The 17429-nt window shown below is 46.4% G+C and overlaps 1 protein-coding gene across 5 annotated transcripts in view; it reads right to left on the reverse strand.

The window, feature by feature from the left end:
* Positions 1–6309: 6309 nt before the first annotated feature.
* The window catches only part of AGAP1 (ArfGAP with GTPase domain, ankyrin repeat and PH domain 1), a 384866-nt gene continuing 373746 nt past the window's right edge, over positions 6310–17429 (reverse strand). For all 5 annotated transcript variants that reach the window (XM_085307476.1, XM_085307474.1, XM_085307475.1 and 2 more), the window contains 2 exons: positions 15198–15453; positions 6310–14782 (listed from right to left, as the gene is read on the reverse strand). In XM_085307476.1, coding sequence (XP_085163602.1) covers positions 14579–14782; positions 15198–15453 — 460 coding nt within the window. In that variant the 3' untranslated portion in view covers positions 6310–14578. The remainder of the gene's footprint in view (positions 14783–15197; positions 15454–17429) is intronic.

The raw sequence follows: 17429 nt of genomic DNA on the forward strand, positions 1-17429 counted from the left end.
CGGATACCTCTTAGGCCTGTGGTTTGGGCTGCTGCCTGTGCATGCTGCCCCCCCATCCTGGCAGCACTGGGTCCCCTCCTGCCCCCTGGCACTGCAGGGTGCCCGCCCGCCCCTCGCTTGCTCTTTTCTCCCTCCTGCTACGCCTGGCCCATAGAGCTCCTTAATCTATTTATTTCAAGCCACTTCATCCTCTCTCCTGCTTTTGTCCCGGCTCCAGCCTCTGGCTTTGTGGCAGCGCCGCTGCGGTTTTAAAAGCCCCTTCCCCTATAGTTTGAGGTCTCCTTGGCTGCCTGAATTACAATGGATAAAACAGGATTACACTGACCTGATCCTATTAAACGCGCCAATCGGGGGTGTGCCGCCCTCCCTCCGGCTCTGCAAACTTACTTACCAAACTTTGCTTCCCCCCCCCAACCCCGTCATCGTCGCCATCGGGGGCTCAGCCCACGAGAGCCGCTGCAAAAGCCTGGCCCCAGCTCTGCTTTTAATGCTCCGAGGCTGTTAAATAACGGGGCGAAACCTGGGGTAGGGGGCAGTCTYCCGCTTATCGGTTTTCCGGGAGTGCTGTTAGACTGCCAGCGAGCGGCTCGATCRCGCCGGGCCAGCCCGCAGCTCCGAGCGCCCAGAGCGCTTCCCAAGCGCCCCACGGCCAAGCTGCTCCGACTGCTCCTTCCGTGCCCTGAAACAAGGATCCCCCCCCCGTCCCATCCCCAAAGAGGGGTGACGGCACGTTGGCCAAGCATAAAGCTGCACCTCTGCTTTCAATCACATTGCCCTGCCTGCTGAAAGCAACTATTTATTTTATTTTTATTTTTTTTTGGCAGCAAAACTCCAAACGTGCTATAGCAAAGTCCTTACGAAACCCATCCGTGGCTGCAGCTGGCCCGGCAGGAGCTCAGCATTTGCAAACAGCCCATTTGTCGCCAAGAAGCCGCTCGGGCTTCTACCAGCATCCTTGCAGCTGTAGTCTAAGCGATATCTATCCGCAACATCGCCTCGCTGTGCCTTTTTTTTTTTTTTTTTTTAAGGCATGCATCTGTATTTTCTTATGTGGACGCGCCGCTCCTCAGCCTGCCACCGCTCTGTCTCCCCCTCCCCAATTATTTTCATATTTCAGATTTCCAAAGTGGCAATATGTCGCCGTGAAAGCCGGGTAATGGCAAGGCTCTCCAAGAGAAATTGTTAATTTGGGATTTATAAAGGACTTCCCTTAATGAATAATAGTTGAGAGTGATCTGTCTTCCTGCCTCCTTCTGCAAAGTTACATTTGTAAAGGCAGGTGATCCCCATCACTCCCGCTAATAACCGTCCCCCACTGGCGGGCGAGAGYGCGAAGCCGGGCGCCGTCGGCCTCGGAAGCGCCCCGGGCCCCAGCGCCGCCCCCTCTGGGGTCGGGGACCCGGCCTATCCGCCGGGCTGTGATTGCTGCCCCTAAGCGCCCTCGTGGGGAGCGAACGCTGGCCCTGAAGGGCTCTTCAATCACCAGGAGAAAGGCAGAGCTCGGATCAACGCCGGCAGCTCGAGCCGTGTGGATTCGAATCAGAAGCAAGGCTTTTTTTCCCCTTCCCCCCTCCTTCTTCCCCCCCCCTCTCCTCGTTGTCTTTTTGGTTAAAATATCAGGGGCTGCCCAAGCTCAGGGGCTGCTAGCGAGGGAAAGGGAGAGTCTCCAGCTCAGGGGTGGATACCTGGTGGGAAGGGACACCCCCACCCCCAAAAAAAAGGGCTGAGGGTGGGCGGTCCACCCGCATCACCGTGCCCCTCTCCTGGGGACGTGGCCCGAGAGATGCCGCTCACTTGTACCCTTCCCTTGGCGCCACCCCGAATGCACATCCGCATGCCGTAGCCACCCACCTCCAGAGACCCCRGGGACTTCTGGAGGGACCAGAGCTGAGGCTCCAGGAGGACCTGGAGAGCAGGGATCTCTAGCAACACACTGCACCCAGAGGCCAGGTGAGGGGCTYCCTTCTGCCAGCTCTGGGTGGCTGCAGCCAGTGCCAACCCAGCATGCTTGCTCGCCTGGCACAGGGCCACAGCTCCACCAGGATTAACTGGCCAGGCCGATTAGTGGCAGCCATCGGCCAATAAATAAATTGGAACCATCTCCAGACCTGATTAGCTTGCTAATTAAGCTCAGTTACAGGGAAACCTGCAGTCAATCAGAGTGGCTGTTACCAACTGGAGCCGCGGGAGCAGGAGCTGTCGTGCAGCATCTCGGTTTGGGGAGGAGGAGAGAGTTGGGGAGCAGTGGCTGCCCCAGAACCCACATTGCTTGGGGACTGGGCAAACACAGCGCTGTGGTTTTATTCCTTTTGGCCAAGTCAGGTTTTTTTCCCACTCTTCCTGCATCTCTGCTCCATTGTTGCTCCCTAGCTCTTTTTTTTTCTTTTTCTTTTTTCTTTCTCCATCACTTCAGGTCTCGTCCTCTCTTTGGCAAAGGTGACGAGTCTCCTTGGCTTAAAAACAAACAGCTCTCGTGAGCGTGGAGCCGAGCCGGAGCTCAGGCAGGGCAGTATGCAAATAAATAAGTGCTAATTGCTGGCAGCTTCGCTGYGTGTCAAGTGCAGTTATTGTGACCACATTTATTGGCCAATTAAGGGCTTTACTGGACATTAGGCGAGATAAATTACTGCCTGGTGGGTTTTCCAGGCCTGTCACGGAGAGGAAGAAGGAGTCTGTGGTTTTCCTACTGCGCGTTTTGTGGGCTCACCAGAAGGAGATGCATTTCCCCAGTACRCTCCCAACAGCTCCTTCCTAGTAACTCTTGCTGTTTGGGGCTCTCCAAAGTCACACTCCAAGCAGCGGTTGGATGGGAGTTGCAATGATGTAGGAATACTCCATCAGAAAAAGATATATATATATATATATAAAATATATTATACATTTACATATATATGTTCCTCTCCAGGCTAGTGTAAAGAGCAAAGGGAGGAGGGGGAGGGAAAAAAAAAAAAAGTGTTTTTCCACCCAGTTCAGGTGAGGTGAACATCCTTGACCTAGGATGGAGCTGCTAAAAGCTTTCACGGATTCCAGCGCTTCAGGCGATCAGCCAGAGTCACGGAAGAGAAATCCACTGGGGATTATTAAATATGCAGAAAACAGAGGCAGCTTGGGAAGCCCCTGAATTATAAACAGCGGCTGGAAGAAAATACAGCAAAAGCTTCATATAATCTCCTTTTATRCCCTTCCCTAGCACTGGCTTTTGGCTACTCTTGGAGAACAGGTACTGGTTTAGGTGGACCTTTGATCAAGGCCACTCTTACCCAACATCTGTGAAGACCAAAGACAGCAAAATATTCTCTTTGTTTTGCCTATGGATTTTACTGAGGTTGAGTGAGCTTGGCTTTTTCTTYGTAAACAAACGTGGATCTAGCTCTTTCTCCCCATCCGTCCTCAGTCATCTCAGCCGAAAGCTGTTTCCTGGAGGTCGGCTCTATCCCAGCACTGCATGRTGGGCGACTGCTGGGGTCATCCTCACCTGGCTTTTCATGTGGCTCCCTCCACATCATTCTGGATTCGTCATTCTGGATTCCCGTTAAAGACCAAATATGGAAAAGCCAAACTGCCAACAGCATGATTTTGAATTGCTTGAGCGCTAAAGGCGTGTGATACCTGTGGAGCAAAAGTCTCCTGGGCTCTGCAGCAGATTCCCCAAGTGATTGCTCCCASGGTCCCTCAAAGCAAATCCTTTGTAGGCAAGGTTGGAAACACACAGCCAGGCCTGATGACAGAGCAATGATCTTGTGTTTACAGCAATTGCTGTTTTGGTCCTTAAAAAAAAAAAAAAAAAAAAAAAAAGAAGGAGTTCTCCCTACTCTCATTATGGGAGTTTTCCTTCAAAAGCTCTTTCTGACCTCTGCTGTCTTACAGGAGAGTATGTGCTTTTCTCCCTAGGGATCTGTGAATGCCACCAGCTGAGAGCATTTCAGGAGTACATGGGGGCAGGTTTGGAGGGACTGGTGAGAAATGTGCCAGTAAATAAAACATCCTTAAACCTGCTCAACCACCCCTGGCACCAGAATCTTCCAGCTATTCGGAGCATCGTTATGGAGAGGTAGGAGCCAGCCTTGCCTGCCTCAAAAACTACATCCTTTTAGAATGGCAAACCAGGTGATTCCTAAAACATTGTTATAGTTTTACACCCAGGGGCAAACCAGAGCAAGCTCCAGGTTGGAAGTTCACATTCCAAATCCAGGAGGGGAGAACAGGAAGCGCCTGCCTCTGTTTAAGGTGCCAGTTCAATATGCGAGGGGGTTAAATGCAGTAGAAAAACCTTGCAAGACCAAAGCTGCACGGTTGCTGCACAGCAAAGCAGTGATTCAGACTCAAAACATTTTTTTTTTTTTTAAATCAATCCATTAGCAAATCGTCTTGGGTCATGCAATTTTTCATTCCCCACAGTTCTGGTGCTGGCTTCCCAGAGCACCTTGAGAACTGAAGAGCGTAAAAGGAAGTAGAAAACAAACCCCAAACTAATCCCCAACAGAAGGGGCAGAACTGGCARCTCCCTACAGGAAGGAGACCATCCACTTCCGACGCTCGCTGCCCCGCCACCATGCTGTGCAGTAGGCGCTGCTGCCCTCCAGCACCTTCTCTGATGGGGTCTTCCCAGTCCCCAGCAAGGTAGGAAGGAGAAACCAGCTGTGTCAAGGCCACAAACATCATCATCTTCCATCTCGTACCTGGGAATAAAATYACAGACCACCCCTGCCAAGATAGTCACTGACAGTACAGATACAGCTGAAAGACTAGAGGGGAACAACGGGCTTCCTCCACGGCATGTGACGCAGAAGTGAGGAAGACCCCCCCTTGCAAGGTGTGATATGCGATAACCCAGATAACGAAGAAATATTGAGCAAGACACAAGCAGACAGAAACCAGAAAACTAATCCCATCCTATACTCTGTGCAGTCCYGCTCACTCTGTGAAGATGCAAACTCACCTGCCTAACCTTGGCCAGTTCTCCTGAGCAATATTCCACCGCTGYAAGGTCTCCGATCCAGTAATGTGTTGGACATCCTCTAACTCTGGTTACCAGTTTTGAACRTGCTGCCTTTTAGCATCAGCCCACGCACAATGTCTGTCACCAGACCAAGAAAACAAACATTCCCAACCCGTTTTCTCTTCACTGCTTATCTGCAGTTATTAAATCCCCCTCTTTATGTCTCTATTTGATGGCAAATCACCACTTTTTCAGTCTCTTCCTAGCTCCATTAGTCTCTGAACATTCCTAATTTCTCTGCATCTTTTATGAAACAGGACAAGCATAGGTGGTCCAACAGAAGCATTTCTCATTGTATTCAAGGTGCTCTTATGTATCTTGAAATCTTACATTCCTTTCTTCACCGTAGGGCATGTTATATAAGTCRTCTTCCATTTTGTCCCAGTAATGTACGTTTCTTCTGTTTTTTTTCTTTAAACAATTACTGAATTTCATCTGCTATTCTCTATGATGTACCCACCTTGATAATGCTTCTCTGAAGTGCCACACATGGCAATGGACTTTTTTTCCACATCTACCGATACTCTAACCTTATCGGCAGCCTTCTGCTGAGACGGATCAGTCTCRGCAGGGACTTTTCTGGCCTGTTGCTAGTTAACAGTTTACTCGGGTGAAAACCCATCACTTCTTGCTTCCCTTTGGGCCACATCTCTCAGCCTTCTGAACCATGGCAAAGGTTTGTCTTTTCCCTAGCGCCTACTTAGCTTCTTGAGCCTCTTCTCATGACACACTCTGCCAAAGACCTTTAAAAATGTTAATAAGCGTCAATCAGCTGCTCACTGCTTTAGATAACTTGTTCAGAGAATTCAAATAGAGAGCCATGCTTTTCCTTCAAAGAAGTGATTAGACTTTACCATATCATGACCTTAAAGATGTTTTATTATTCTTATTTTAAATGATCATTTCAACCAATTTAGCAGATACAGATGTAACCGTTACTGGCCTAATTCCTTGGATCTCCTCCAGAGACTCTTAAAGCGTAGGTGCAACATTTACTACTCTCTCTTCCTCTGGGAGAATAACTGTTTTTAATGAAAGATCGCATATTTTTGCTAGCAGATCTGTCATTYAGTCCATAAGCACTTTCAGAACTCTTAGGTATACACCATTACAGCCTGGTGACTTATTGCTTTTTAATTTATCAATTTGCGCCATTACCAGCTCTTCTGACATCCCAGGCCTCAGATAATACTTCATCTTTATTACCAGCTAAGAGTGACAGTATCTCATCATTAATACTAGAAGAAAGTAGGGCCAGAGCAGGTATCTCTCAGTAACACTGCAGAGAAGACTCAAGCAAAGAGCAGAACTGTGACGAACATGTTTTCTTGTCTTTATTAGGAAGAGACCTATACAATATAGCAGTCCCTCTCTGCAGTACTTTACAATTTTTTTCCTTTTTTATTTATTTTTTTTATTCAGAATACTGTACAGTTGACACAAAAATCTCAACGCGAAGAGAGAGAGTAAAGGGAAACATAATACAAACTGGCATATTTAATCAAAACAAAATCATATGAACCAACAAGCAAAGTGAAATGTTCGTCAATCGTTTTAATTACAGTACAAACAATATAAATAAAGCATCATTGAGTCATTGTAAAACAAACTTGCTGAATGAGGTAATATAAAAACAACAACAAAAGACGTATCTTTTAATAATTTCCACACTGTCTTGTCATCATTTATACATTACTATTTACAGAAACAGAAACAAAACAAACAAAAAGAAAAATCAAACCCTTGTTATAAAGTCTGCCATGTGCTAGGTATCTTCTGCCTCTACCCCAAACGCAGTGCGCGGGTGTCCCTGCTCGCCTGGGCTCCCTTTCTCCCCATCYCAGTCGGCACCTCTGTCAACCACTTCCCAAGAGGAGCCCAAAATAAAAGTGCCATCAAGATCGAAGACGGAATGGTCCTCRGCAATGGGCCTGGGGATACGCTCAAATGACGCAGGGGGCCGAGCGGCCGGAGGCAGCAAGAGCTGCGGCACCAGCCCCGCGGCTGCTCGAGCCCGCGGCGTCCACGTAGGACGGTGCGAAGGGAAGAGTTATACCAAGCACGTCCCGAGCGGTTCAAAAGACCCCGGGTGCAAGTGGGAAAAACGCTCCTGAAGTTAAAATAGGAAACGATAACCGGACCAAACGCGTGTGCTTCCTTGTGGTCCCCTGGAAACTTTGTATTTCCACAGAGAAAAGGGCTGTGCTTTTAGAGGACAGTTAGGTCCTGTTTTCCCTGCAGACTGGCAAAATGCTCTCAGTGGATTCAGCATGCTTTGAATCCAGTTGAAACTCTGCGTAAGTAGGAAAAAAAACACTGGGAGGGGTTTTCAATAGCACTGCAAAATAGTAACTTTGTTACAGGTGCAAGACCTTGCTGAGCTTGGTCCCACGCCACTCGTTGCCCTGGATATACAAGGCTCCTTGCACCTTCTGCATCTCCTTCCCCCTCTTCTTCCCACAGTAATGCTGGCCACCTGTGATTTTTTTTTCTTATCCCAAGTAAAGTGGGCATTTCAGTCCTGGTGGCCAAGTTAAAGGTTTTCTGAAGTCGACTGTCCCTGTTCGAACAAGCTGAATTTTTGCACAAGCCAGGTACCTGTTTAACGGCTTGAAAGAGCCCCTGGCTTTCTCCCGTATCGCCCCGTGCAGCCCAGAGCAGGCACCCCCCCCAGTCTGTGCATGCCTCCCGTATGCTTGGAAATAGCTGGATTTAGACAAATTGGGAAGCTCGCACATTTTAAAAACATTGAGCAGAAAACCTGGCTCTAGCTATAACTTTGATAAACATGTAAATGTGTGTGCATACATTTACACAGTTGCCAACAGCGGTATGTAGAGCAGGTAGGTATATATAAACACACATATGCACATGGAGTGCAAAGCTCATTTAGGTAGTCCAGTAAGCAGTATCTATATGGGACACACTGCTTTTACTTTAGGACTCCAACCACCTTTTCCATATGCTGCCAACGCAACTCAACCATGACTTCACTTGGATTCCTGCTCTGGGAATGACTGGCCAAAGAGCAACCTACCATCATCGCCAAAAAAATGCTACTGCCTTCCTCAGTTCTGTGTAAGTTTGAGGCTTGCCTTCAGACCAGGCACTACCAAATTGTCTACTGTTGGGGCTTTTACTCCCTGCACCCGGATTCAAGATGAGTGGGAAATGTTTTCAGCTGCTTATGAGGAGCTGGGACTGCTCCAAGTTTCTTGTGTGGCTATAGTCGCGGCATTAAGCTATTCTAACTTTAGAGGTAGAGGAAGATGAGGAGGACAGGACAATTAAAAGTTTGCAGGAACAAATCAAAAAGACACCCCCTCCCCTCAGTTCGGTATAAAACGTGGCATACACAGAATAGCTGATGGTGCATTCACTGCCAGCAAGCAACATGGTCATCCCCAACGCATGCCGTTAGACCTCTAGAAAACCCCCTCCCGCCCCCCCTTCACTGTTTGTACATAACACACAGTTAAAAAAATCACTAGCTCTGAAGCACTGCAAAGTAGTCAACTCTTAGTACTGGAAGCAAACACACATCCAGAAGGTCATGGCCAAGAGACAGCTGAAGCTTTGCGTGTCAGCACGACTGACCACTCGGATATGCCACAGAGATTTTGGAGATACGCGGATATTTATGAAGAGGCTGAAACCACTCAAATGCACAAAAACATTTTTATTTCATCTGCCCATGGACAAAAGTTCCCYGAGCATCCAGGGAACAAGAGTAAACCATGGGAGTTAATTCACCCACATATTGCTAATCACCTGAAATGAAACACAGGGACCAACATTACCAAAAGCATGACGAGTGATTTGGGGCCTAAAATGCTCTACCCCCCCCCATCTTGTTCTCAGAAATCATGCAATCCCTTCTCTCAAAACAAGAATTATTCACAGCTCCTGAAAATCTCGGCCAAAACCCTTATGTCCTCCATGAAAAATGTGAGATAGATTCCGTCAACTCAAGATAAGCTGTCATGAGATGAGATCACCAAATACACACTTGAAGAACTGGCCCCCCATGATAAACAACAAACCAAAAACTAGAATATCGTCATAAACAAATCTACCTACCTACAGCTTTAGATATTTTGCTCTATTGCCTCTATTTTTCTTTCCAAACAGGAGATTCCCTTCTAATAAAACCATTTAAACCAACCTTGTTTTTTGTAGCTTAAAATTCAAAATGAGTCAAACCTCATTGCAGAATCTTCTAATTTGTGACACATATTCACATTTTTTCTACTTTGACCAAAAAGAACTTTAGACTAGAGAGCCTTTTTTTAAAACAAACAAACAAACAAACAATGCGTCATTCAGAAGAATGTCCAAAAATGCTTTTCTATGCAACAAATTTCACCCACAAATTTATCCAAATGGAAGGAGATGTTGAGGATCCAAGACTAATGGTCAGAGATCCCACGTGCCAATGACAGAAAGAGTCATCAGAGGGGAAACAAAGACGCTTGCTAATGAAACGCTGAACGGGCAAGTTCTCTCACTCCCAGGCAAGCTGCCCCAAATTTGGTCCCCAACACTTGCATTCTTTAGCATGAGTATCTCCAGCTAAAATGAACATCCGTTCCCTGTTAAGGTGCAAACGTGGCTCCCCGAGACATTTGTGAAGGGCTCCTTCCGAACCCTCTTGTGAAATCTGTGCTTGTCTCCACTATTACTACAAACTACAAATTACTTCATTTTTTTCCTGATCTCCATACAAATATAAAAGATGAAGCTATCTGAAAACCCTAGCATCTCACCCCAGCATCTCATTATACTACATTATAGTGCTGGAAATCATTTCTAAGATCATATCTGCATTCACACCTCTATTCCTTTCCCTACGTTACTCAACTCCCTCTTGCCAGGGGAAATCTCCGAGCGCAGCTAAAGCCTTTTGCACTAATACACATAATTTTAGGAAACAGGGAAAGACAGCAAATTAAACAACAACGTTTACACAATTATACACGATGCCCAAGTAGAAACACTTAAAATCCTCTCTACTTCCCAACAGCTAACCTGGCTTTCTGAGCAGCACCTAGCTCAGATTACATCAAGGTTCTCCAGAAATAGCTTTTCTTCTGCCTCTTTTTGGCACAAGACCCGAAATCTGCTAAAGGGAGTCCTCAATCACATCTCTGCACTGGCACAACCCTGAATTTTCCCAAGGTTGGGTTTTATCTCTACACAAACAGTGACAAAGAGGAAAGCCCTACTGAACTCCGGGAATATCAAGGTGCAGATGCCAGACGCAGATTTACGGAGCCAACTCTTCTTTACTGTTCACCAGCAATTAGCTTAAAATAAATAGAAGAAAAGTGCTGATGTTAATAGCAAAGGCTGACTCACTTCTAGGGATTTAGTCATTGTGGGTAAAGTGCAGAGGAATTAAAGGTGTGGGATTTAAAGGTATCTGGGATCATGAAAAGGGTTAAACAGGAGGACACAATGAAAACCACAGCTGTAGACTCCACTTTCTGAGAAAACAGAAACAGATTCAGCTAACTTGGCTTCTGCGGGGATTTCTTACTGACTAGATTTCAATTTGTTTTTAATTTGCTTATAACATGCTCGGAGGGCGTAAACAGTCTGGCAAGTGGGTTCCCAAAAAGCAACAAGAGGGGCTAAACGCAAGGTAAGGAGCAGGAGACAGGTTCAAAGAGTGAAAATAATGGGAGCAATTCCTGCAGTCTGAAAGCGCCAGCACACATTGCCCATTTCTGCGTGCCCATCCACGTGGACGGCTTCAAGAACGTCCTTCGCGATAGGCAAATGCATCCCCTAAGAAGCACGCAGACCCTAGAGGCCTCAGTCCACAAAACCAAGCACTGTTGGACTAGTTACAGCGGAGATGTTCCTCCATGCAAGCTCTCCGCTGTAGCGCAAGGTTGTCAGCTGTGTTTTGACCACAATGTGGCACAGCCTAGCCTACAGGAAGCAAAGTAGGCTGTACCATACCAACGGGAAGATCAAGCTTTAAATGCAGGACACGGACAGGGAACACCAGATGGAAAGATTTGGGCTTTTCCTCTCATTTTTAAACGCAGTGCATACTGATGATACTGTATAAGACACAGAGCTCGCAACAAACAGGGGATGGAGTTTGCACTGGCTGGAGATCCTTTCTAGGTGGCCCATTTCACCAGCTCAAGAGGTGCTAAGAAGCTTTTAAAAGCCATCTCACCAAACCCATCTGACTGCCACCACGGCATCCGCCCCCCACAAGGACAGACCCCATGATCTGTTCACCTTCTGTGTCCTGTAACGTCTTTCCTGCTGACCACGTGTCCGTGAAGCAAGGAAGCTGGTTTAGGAAAGCACTGCCGAGAAAAGTGATAAATCTTTCCAAGCCTACCTCCTTGCTACCCACAACGGCAGGCCACCTTGTGCACTGTCCTCTGACTCAAAGAGACAGGACTGGAAACCTCCCCGTCTTCCAGAACAGATGCCACCATAAACACAACTTGGGTATTCTTCCTGCAGACACCCCAAAYATTTGGGGAAGCCACCATGTATTCGGCCAAAGTGTCCACGTAGTTACMAACAACTCCTGTATGTCCAAGGAAAAACTATGTTCAGGCTAAAAACATCTGTGTTACTGCTTTAATTAAAAGCACGAGGTTATTAGTTGGCCTGCCTGGATACGTCATTCTTCCAATAATACTGTGGGATTTCCTTTCCAAAAAAAATCTTGCTATGCTTTTTCAAGGCTCTCCTGCAGAAAATTTGTATCAAAAGAGCATTTAATTCCTCGGCCCAAAGTCTGCAAGACAACCTGTCTGCCCTTGTTTCTCAAGCATCCTTCTTGTTTTTTTAAGGGGAAACTGGCCTAAAAAGAGTATTAAATTATGCACAGAAAATATTTTGTATTAAGCAAAACCAACTCTGAAAGGGAACGCGTACTGAGAACTCAACAGTGGCAAATCTCTCTACGATGCAGTCGAAGTGCAGGAGTTGAGCTTTCAGAAACAAAATGCCCTTGATGTCCCAAGGGGAACAGCAGGCAGCTAGCACCTCTGGGAACAAGAGTCTCAGTTCCCGAATTGACGCTGGGTCCCCTGTTACAGGCGTGAAGCTGGTGAGCACCAAGATGCAGCGGGCTTTACAGCTTGCTCTTCGGCTGCATGTTAGACACGTTGCCCTGTGGCCGAGCAAAGTACCTAAGATCAGGGAGCTGCATCGAATGATGGAGGAATAGTAATTATAACAGACATCCCTTGCAAATTTAAAACAGCACCAAAAAAAAAAAAAAAAAAAATCCCACCATGATCAGAATCAGTTGCAGCCTTACTTTGAACCATATGTGGTATGGTTTGCCTGGGCTGGCTAAATAACGATTCCCCCAAACCAATAGTCAAATCTCGTAGAGTAACAAAATAGAAAACGAGAACACTACAGAATAGGAAAAGCTGATTAATATTCTCCTGCTTTCACCTTGTTTTTTTTCCTTTTTTTGCTTTTCTTCCTTAATTTGATGATTTTACACTGAATCTGTCATTTGCAGATTTTTTTTTCCTTAAAATAGTCAGAGTACATTTTTTTCCCTTCCCATTTTGTCTACATGCATTTTATTTAGTGAATGCTATCCTCCTCCTGGTTGTCTGTCAATTGAAATACAGAGCCCCAAGGAGGAACACCACCGAAGGCTTGTGAAATACAGAAGGAGCAGGTAGATTTGCAAATTACTATGCTGTGTGCACCTCACTGACTTTACATAATTGCTCCTTTGCCATCTAATTCAGTTGAGTTTTCAACTTTCCCTGTGATATACCCTTCCCCCATCTTCACATTGCCATACGCCACTTAAAAAATCACTTTTCTTTCTGCCAAGAGCACTACTGCCTGCTTTCCCGTGCCAGAATCCTAGTTTGTAGAAAAGAGCAGAAGCTAGGATCTGTCTGCTAATACCAAAATATTCAAAACAAATATTAAAACTTGAAATTCAAATGATCTGTCCAGGCTACTTTCACAAGCCATTTTTCTTCCCGAAAGCAGCCAAGTACAGAGTCAAAGCAGCCATGCCCTGCCCGCTCTGGTGATGGCTATCAATTTGGGAATTAATCAGATCTGATCTTCACGCAGCTTTTTGTCTTGGCTTGTGAAAGCTTGGTGATTTCTGAAGTAAAGTATATTTATAAGGCTGAGCAACAGCCTCTTCACCTTTCCAAAATGTCTCATGCGCTATTTTTTTTTTTTAATGCCAAATGTGCCATAATCTCATTCTGATACRTTCTTGAAAGGCTTGCAATGGAAATAGAGAGTTCACTGCGGGGAATATTTTCAATGTACAGTGTGACCAGTAATCCACAGATCCTAACTAGTTGCACATTATTTAGTTCACATCCATTACTGTATATAAATTAACAGAGATGTCATCTTCTGTACAAAAAAATCAATGCATATTTATGATTTTTTTTATTCAAATAGCTTTTACATACATATAATCTAAAGACACAATACAAAATCTGTATAAGTTAGGCAATGAATCACAGGAGTGACCAAAAACTCAACACATTTACCTTGGCAAAATGACAGAATATATTTCTGCTGGCTGAAAAAATATTAGCCTTTAATGCATTTCTTAATTTTACTAAATGTACTTGAAATGTTTTTCCTTAGCAGTATTCATTATTCCTTTTTGTGTTTCATAGTTACTCTTATTTATTTTTTCCATTTTGTTTTTACACCAAGGAGACTGCAGTCAAATAACACTCAGCAACTCATTTCCTCTCTTTGGACTGAAAAATTAAACAGATACTAAATTATGACAGTGAATTTAGAAAGGAGGGCTCCAAGGGCTTGAAAGAACATGTCTGAGATAATATGATGCTTCTAAGAATATTGCAATCACATCCAAGCAATCACCGAAGCGTGCCATGTAACTACCTCCTCAGCTAATATGCTTTTTTCTCCGTGATGACTAATCATGTTCTATTAAACAGCGGTAATGCTGGAAGAACTCAACTATACAAGTGTAATGAAGCCAGTATTCTCCCTGGACAGATTAGCTACAACTGATTTGACACATACCATCATAGGAGCTTCAAACCTGACAAACTCTGTGCTTGCTTCTGATTTATGCCGTCAAGCTCTTCAGAGAGAAGAATGAAATCCAAGCGCTCCGTTTGGTAGAGGTGAAACGTACTGATGTGCTTAACTGTCAAGTTACGGGAAGTTGCCGGTTCGTCTTGCTTCTCCTCTTGCTTCTGCTTGCCGCTCCCTCCACCCCTTTCCTGCCCCACTCGTGGAGCCGGTGCCTAGAGCCTGCCGTCCCAGCGCTGCCGCGCTCTGTCCCGGGGAACCCCCCGCACCCTCGCTCCTGCGCCGCCGTTTCGCTGCCGTCATCGTTCGGGAGCGTTCGCTGAAACAAAGGCTTTCTCTGCAGCCCCTTTTGCTCCTTCTCATCCCCTCGCGCTCCCCACAGGCGACGTTCCTGGATGGGACAGGGATGGACCGAAGGGAAAAGGGAAAAGGAAAGTTTGCAGACTCACAGAGCAGAGCTGTGATGGGAATGGAGGAATAATGAGGCTGCGGGTGTGATTCAGGTCAGCGAATACGCGACTAAGTCCCTCAGATGATGGTGGGCATTCTTCCGCTGCTGTTGTTTCGGTTATTGTTCTTCCGGGACAAATTCGGAGTCGCCATAAGGACGAAGCGCTCGTCGGGGCAGCCATACTGGAGGAGAACGTCAATGCACTCCTGGCTCGAGGCCTGCCTGGCGTAGGCCAGCGCCGTGTTGCCGTGGGCGTCGCGGGCCATCACATCAACGCCGTACTACAGARAGAAGAGATGCCATTGGGAGCTTTGGTGCCAACGGGGCAATAAAACAGGGGGAACGGACTCAGGATGGAGAGATTTCAGTTCAGCTGGGGATGGGGAGAGGAAAGCAAGGAGAGGGAGAGGGCAGGAGAGCAGACTGGTAAATATGGGCATGGGTCACATATGTACATGTTTCTACGGGGAGATCCTCACACCTGGAACAGTTTCTCGCGGTGGTACTCACAAACAGCTTTTCCGGTGCTGGGGAAGTCTCTCCTTCCTCACTCCTACACTCTCCTTTCCATCAAGTACCAGCAGATGGGGGGTAAAAAGGCCCATTTCCTTCAAGGCACTGACTCCTCGAAAGAGCGCACGTGAGCGGCAGCCAAGCCAGGACCTCTGGCCCCATCCCCGCACAGCARCTACTCACCCAAATTAAGAGCTGCACCAACACCACATTGCCTTTCCTGCACGCCAAGTGGAGGGCGGTGCGCCCATCGCCGTCACCACAGGTCTCGTTCACCTCCTCCCGCGTGCCGTGGGCGAGGAGCAAGATCACCGTCCGCAAGTCCTCCTCGGCTGTAGCCCTCAGGAGATGCTGGCCCAGAGAGAGCTCCAGGCACTGCAGTGGGGCAAGGAAGAGCTTCTGCTCGTATTTCGCACGTATCCAACGCTCTTTTTCATCCCTAGAGAAGCCCAAGAAAATAGGGGGGTTTAAGATTAAACTCTACCAGGCTACAGCACCGCCACCCCTCAGGTGACCTGCCCGCAACCAGGCTTGCATTTCCCATGGGCCAGGAGGCTGCTGCAAGACACAGCCTTGCTTGCAGGGGTGCTTTTTCCATTTTAAAAGTTTCATGTTTCCAACACGCAAGAAATACGGCAGGTTCTTCTGCTTAGTTTTCAAAATGCAAACCATCCGAACCACGCTTTGAGGTCCCCTTTCCCCTTGGTATGTCGAAGAATGATCGAAAGCTCCCCACTGAAAAAATTAACATACAATTACATGCTTTAAGAGATCTGGTCCTAACCAAATTCCTGTCTGGGGCACCCTTTTGCTCACCAGATTTGGCAATCTGTTTGGCCCGCGAAAACCTGTGCACATCACTAGCAAGGCAACTTGTTCCCGGTGACATATTTTTTCCTCTGGAGTACAAAAGGAAAAGCTCTGTTTACGCCTTTCAGCAGTGTTTACACTGCTCCCAGTAATCTAGTGTCAGGTTAGCCCTAATCTGTTTTTAAATACTTATGTAAACAGATCCTTCCAGCAGCAAATCTGGATTAGTTTTGCATCATTTCCTGGTACATGCGGAGTGCCCTTACTGTGACCTCCCGGGCTGCTTTCATGCAAAGCTTCCCAAAGCAGGCACTTCTCTCTACTAGGGACAATTTACCCTACAAACAGGTACAGGTATTTTTTTTTCAGAGAAAAAGCATAAACAGAAAATTAACACAAAAAGCGCTTTATTTAAATCAAACAGTAGAGTGACTCCTGCGACCTAAAAGATGCAAAAATACCAAAAACCAAAAGCCATTTGGTGAACTGCAAATTAACCTCTGGCGGCAGGTTATCTGATAAAGGGGGTATCATTTCAGGTGCTCACCCTGGAGAGGTGGAAGAAAAGGACTTCTGTTACTATTCCAATCCTGAACTCATGTCCTTTGTAATTTCTTTTCTTCTTTTTTCTTTYTTTCTTTTTTTTTTTTAGGTTAAAAAAAAAACCCAAAACCAAAAAACACKAGCACTGCTTTGAGGATGGGTGGCGGCATTTGGCCTTTTTAGTTGTTCTTAACCATTGCAGCTATTGCAGGTCCAGATAATGCTGGAGCAATTCAACTCCAGCATTTTCTTCAAATCAAGGCTGTTTAGTAAATCTCTCATATATTTCTTTTTTAAACTGTACAAAGGTATCGAGAGTATAACAAATATATCCACTGCATGTTTGAAAGCGCCAGCCTGAAGAATGAAGTGATTCAACCTGCGCTGTGCTACAACACTGGCACACGTCAGGGCTTAGGGGATTTATTTCTCATAGGCTCATACATCCTAAAGGCAAAATACGCTTCAGACACAGCTTCTGCCTGCGCCGCGGCTAAAGAAAAAAAAAATTAGAGTCAAGAGAGAGTCGGCAAATGAATCCCCTCTCCCCCAGACCAGCTTTTGAGCGATAGTTACTTTTGGCTCCGGTCCCAGCAGCAGCTGCTGTGATAAGCACGGCTTGAACAGAAGTTGCTTTCTGTTTAGAAAACAAGCTGTTTTACACAAATCTCCCACTTCTAATCACAATGCACCCTAAATTGTAACAGTAATGCTACGACGCGCACTGAAACAGAGGCAAAGGCAGAGTTTTAGGCTGCTGCTTCACAAATTCCTGGGCACGTGCTTCACATTTGCCAGGCGCTGCGCGGGAGCAGTGCAAAGGCAAGCCACACCAGGTGATCCTGCTGCACCTGCAAATCTGCGAGAGACCCTAACACCCACGGCCCGCATGCTGCTACCTATACTAGTGCTGGATCAGGATGGGGAGAAAAGGAGCAGGGTGCAAATGGTCCTTCCTTGAAGCCTTCTCCTGCAGTATAATAAAGGAACCCGTAACGGCTCTGTATTAGCATGCACTGCATGCTCCAGCCAGGACTTCCTTAACTATAAGAAATTTTTTGC

This window comes from Rhea americana, unplaced genomic scaffold (assembly GCF_003343005.1).
Source record: "Rhea americana isolate MKP2758 unplaced genomic scaffold, rheAme1 scaffold_259, whole genome shotgun sequence".
Lineage (NCBI taxonomy): Eukaryota > Metazoa > Chordata > Aves > Rheiformes > Rheidae > Rhea > Rhea americana.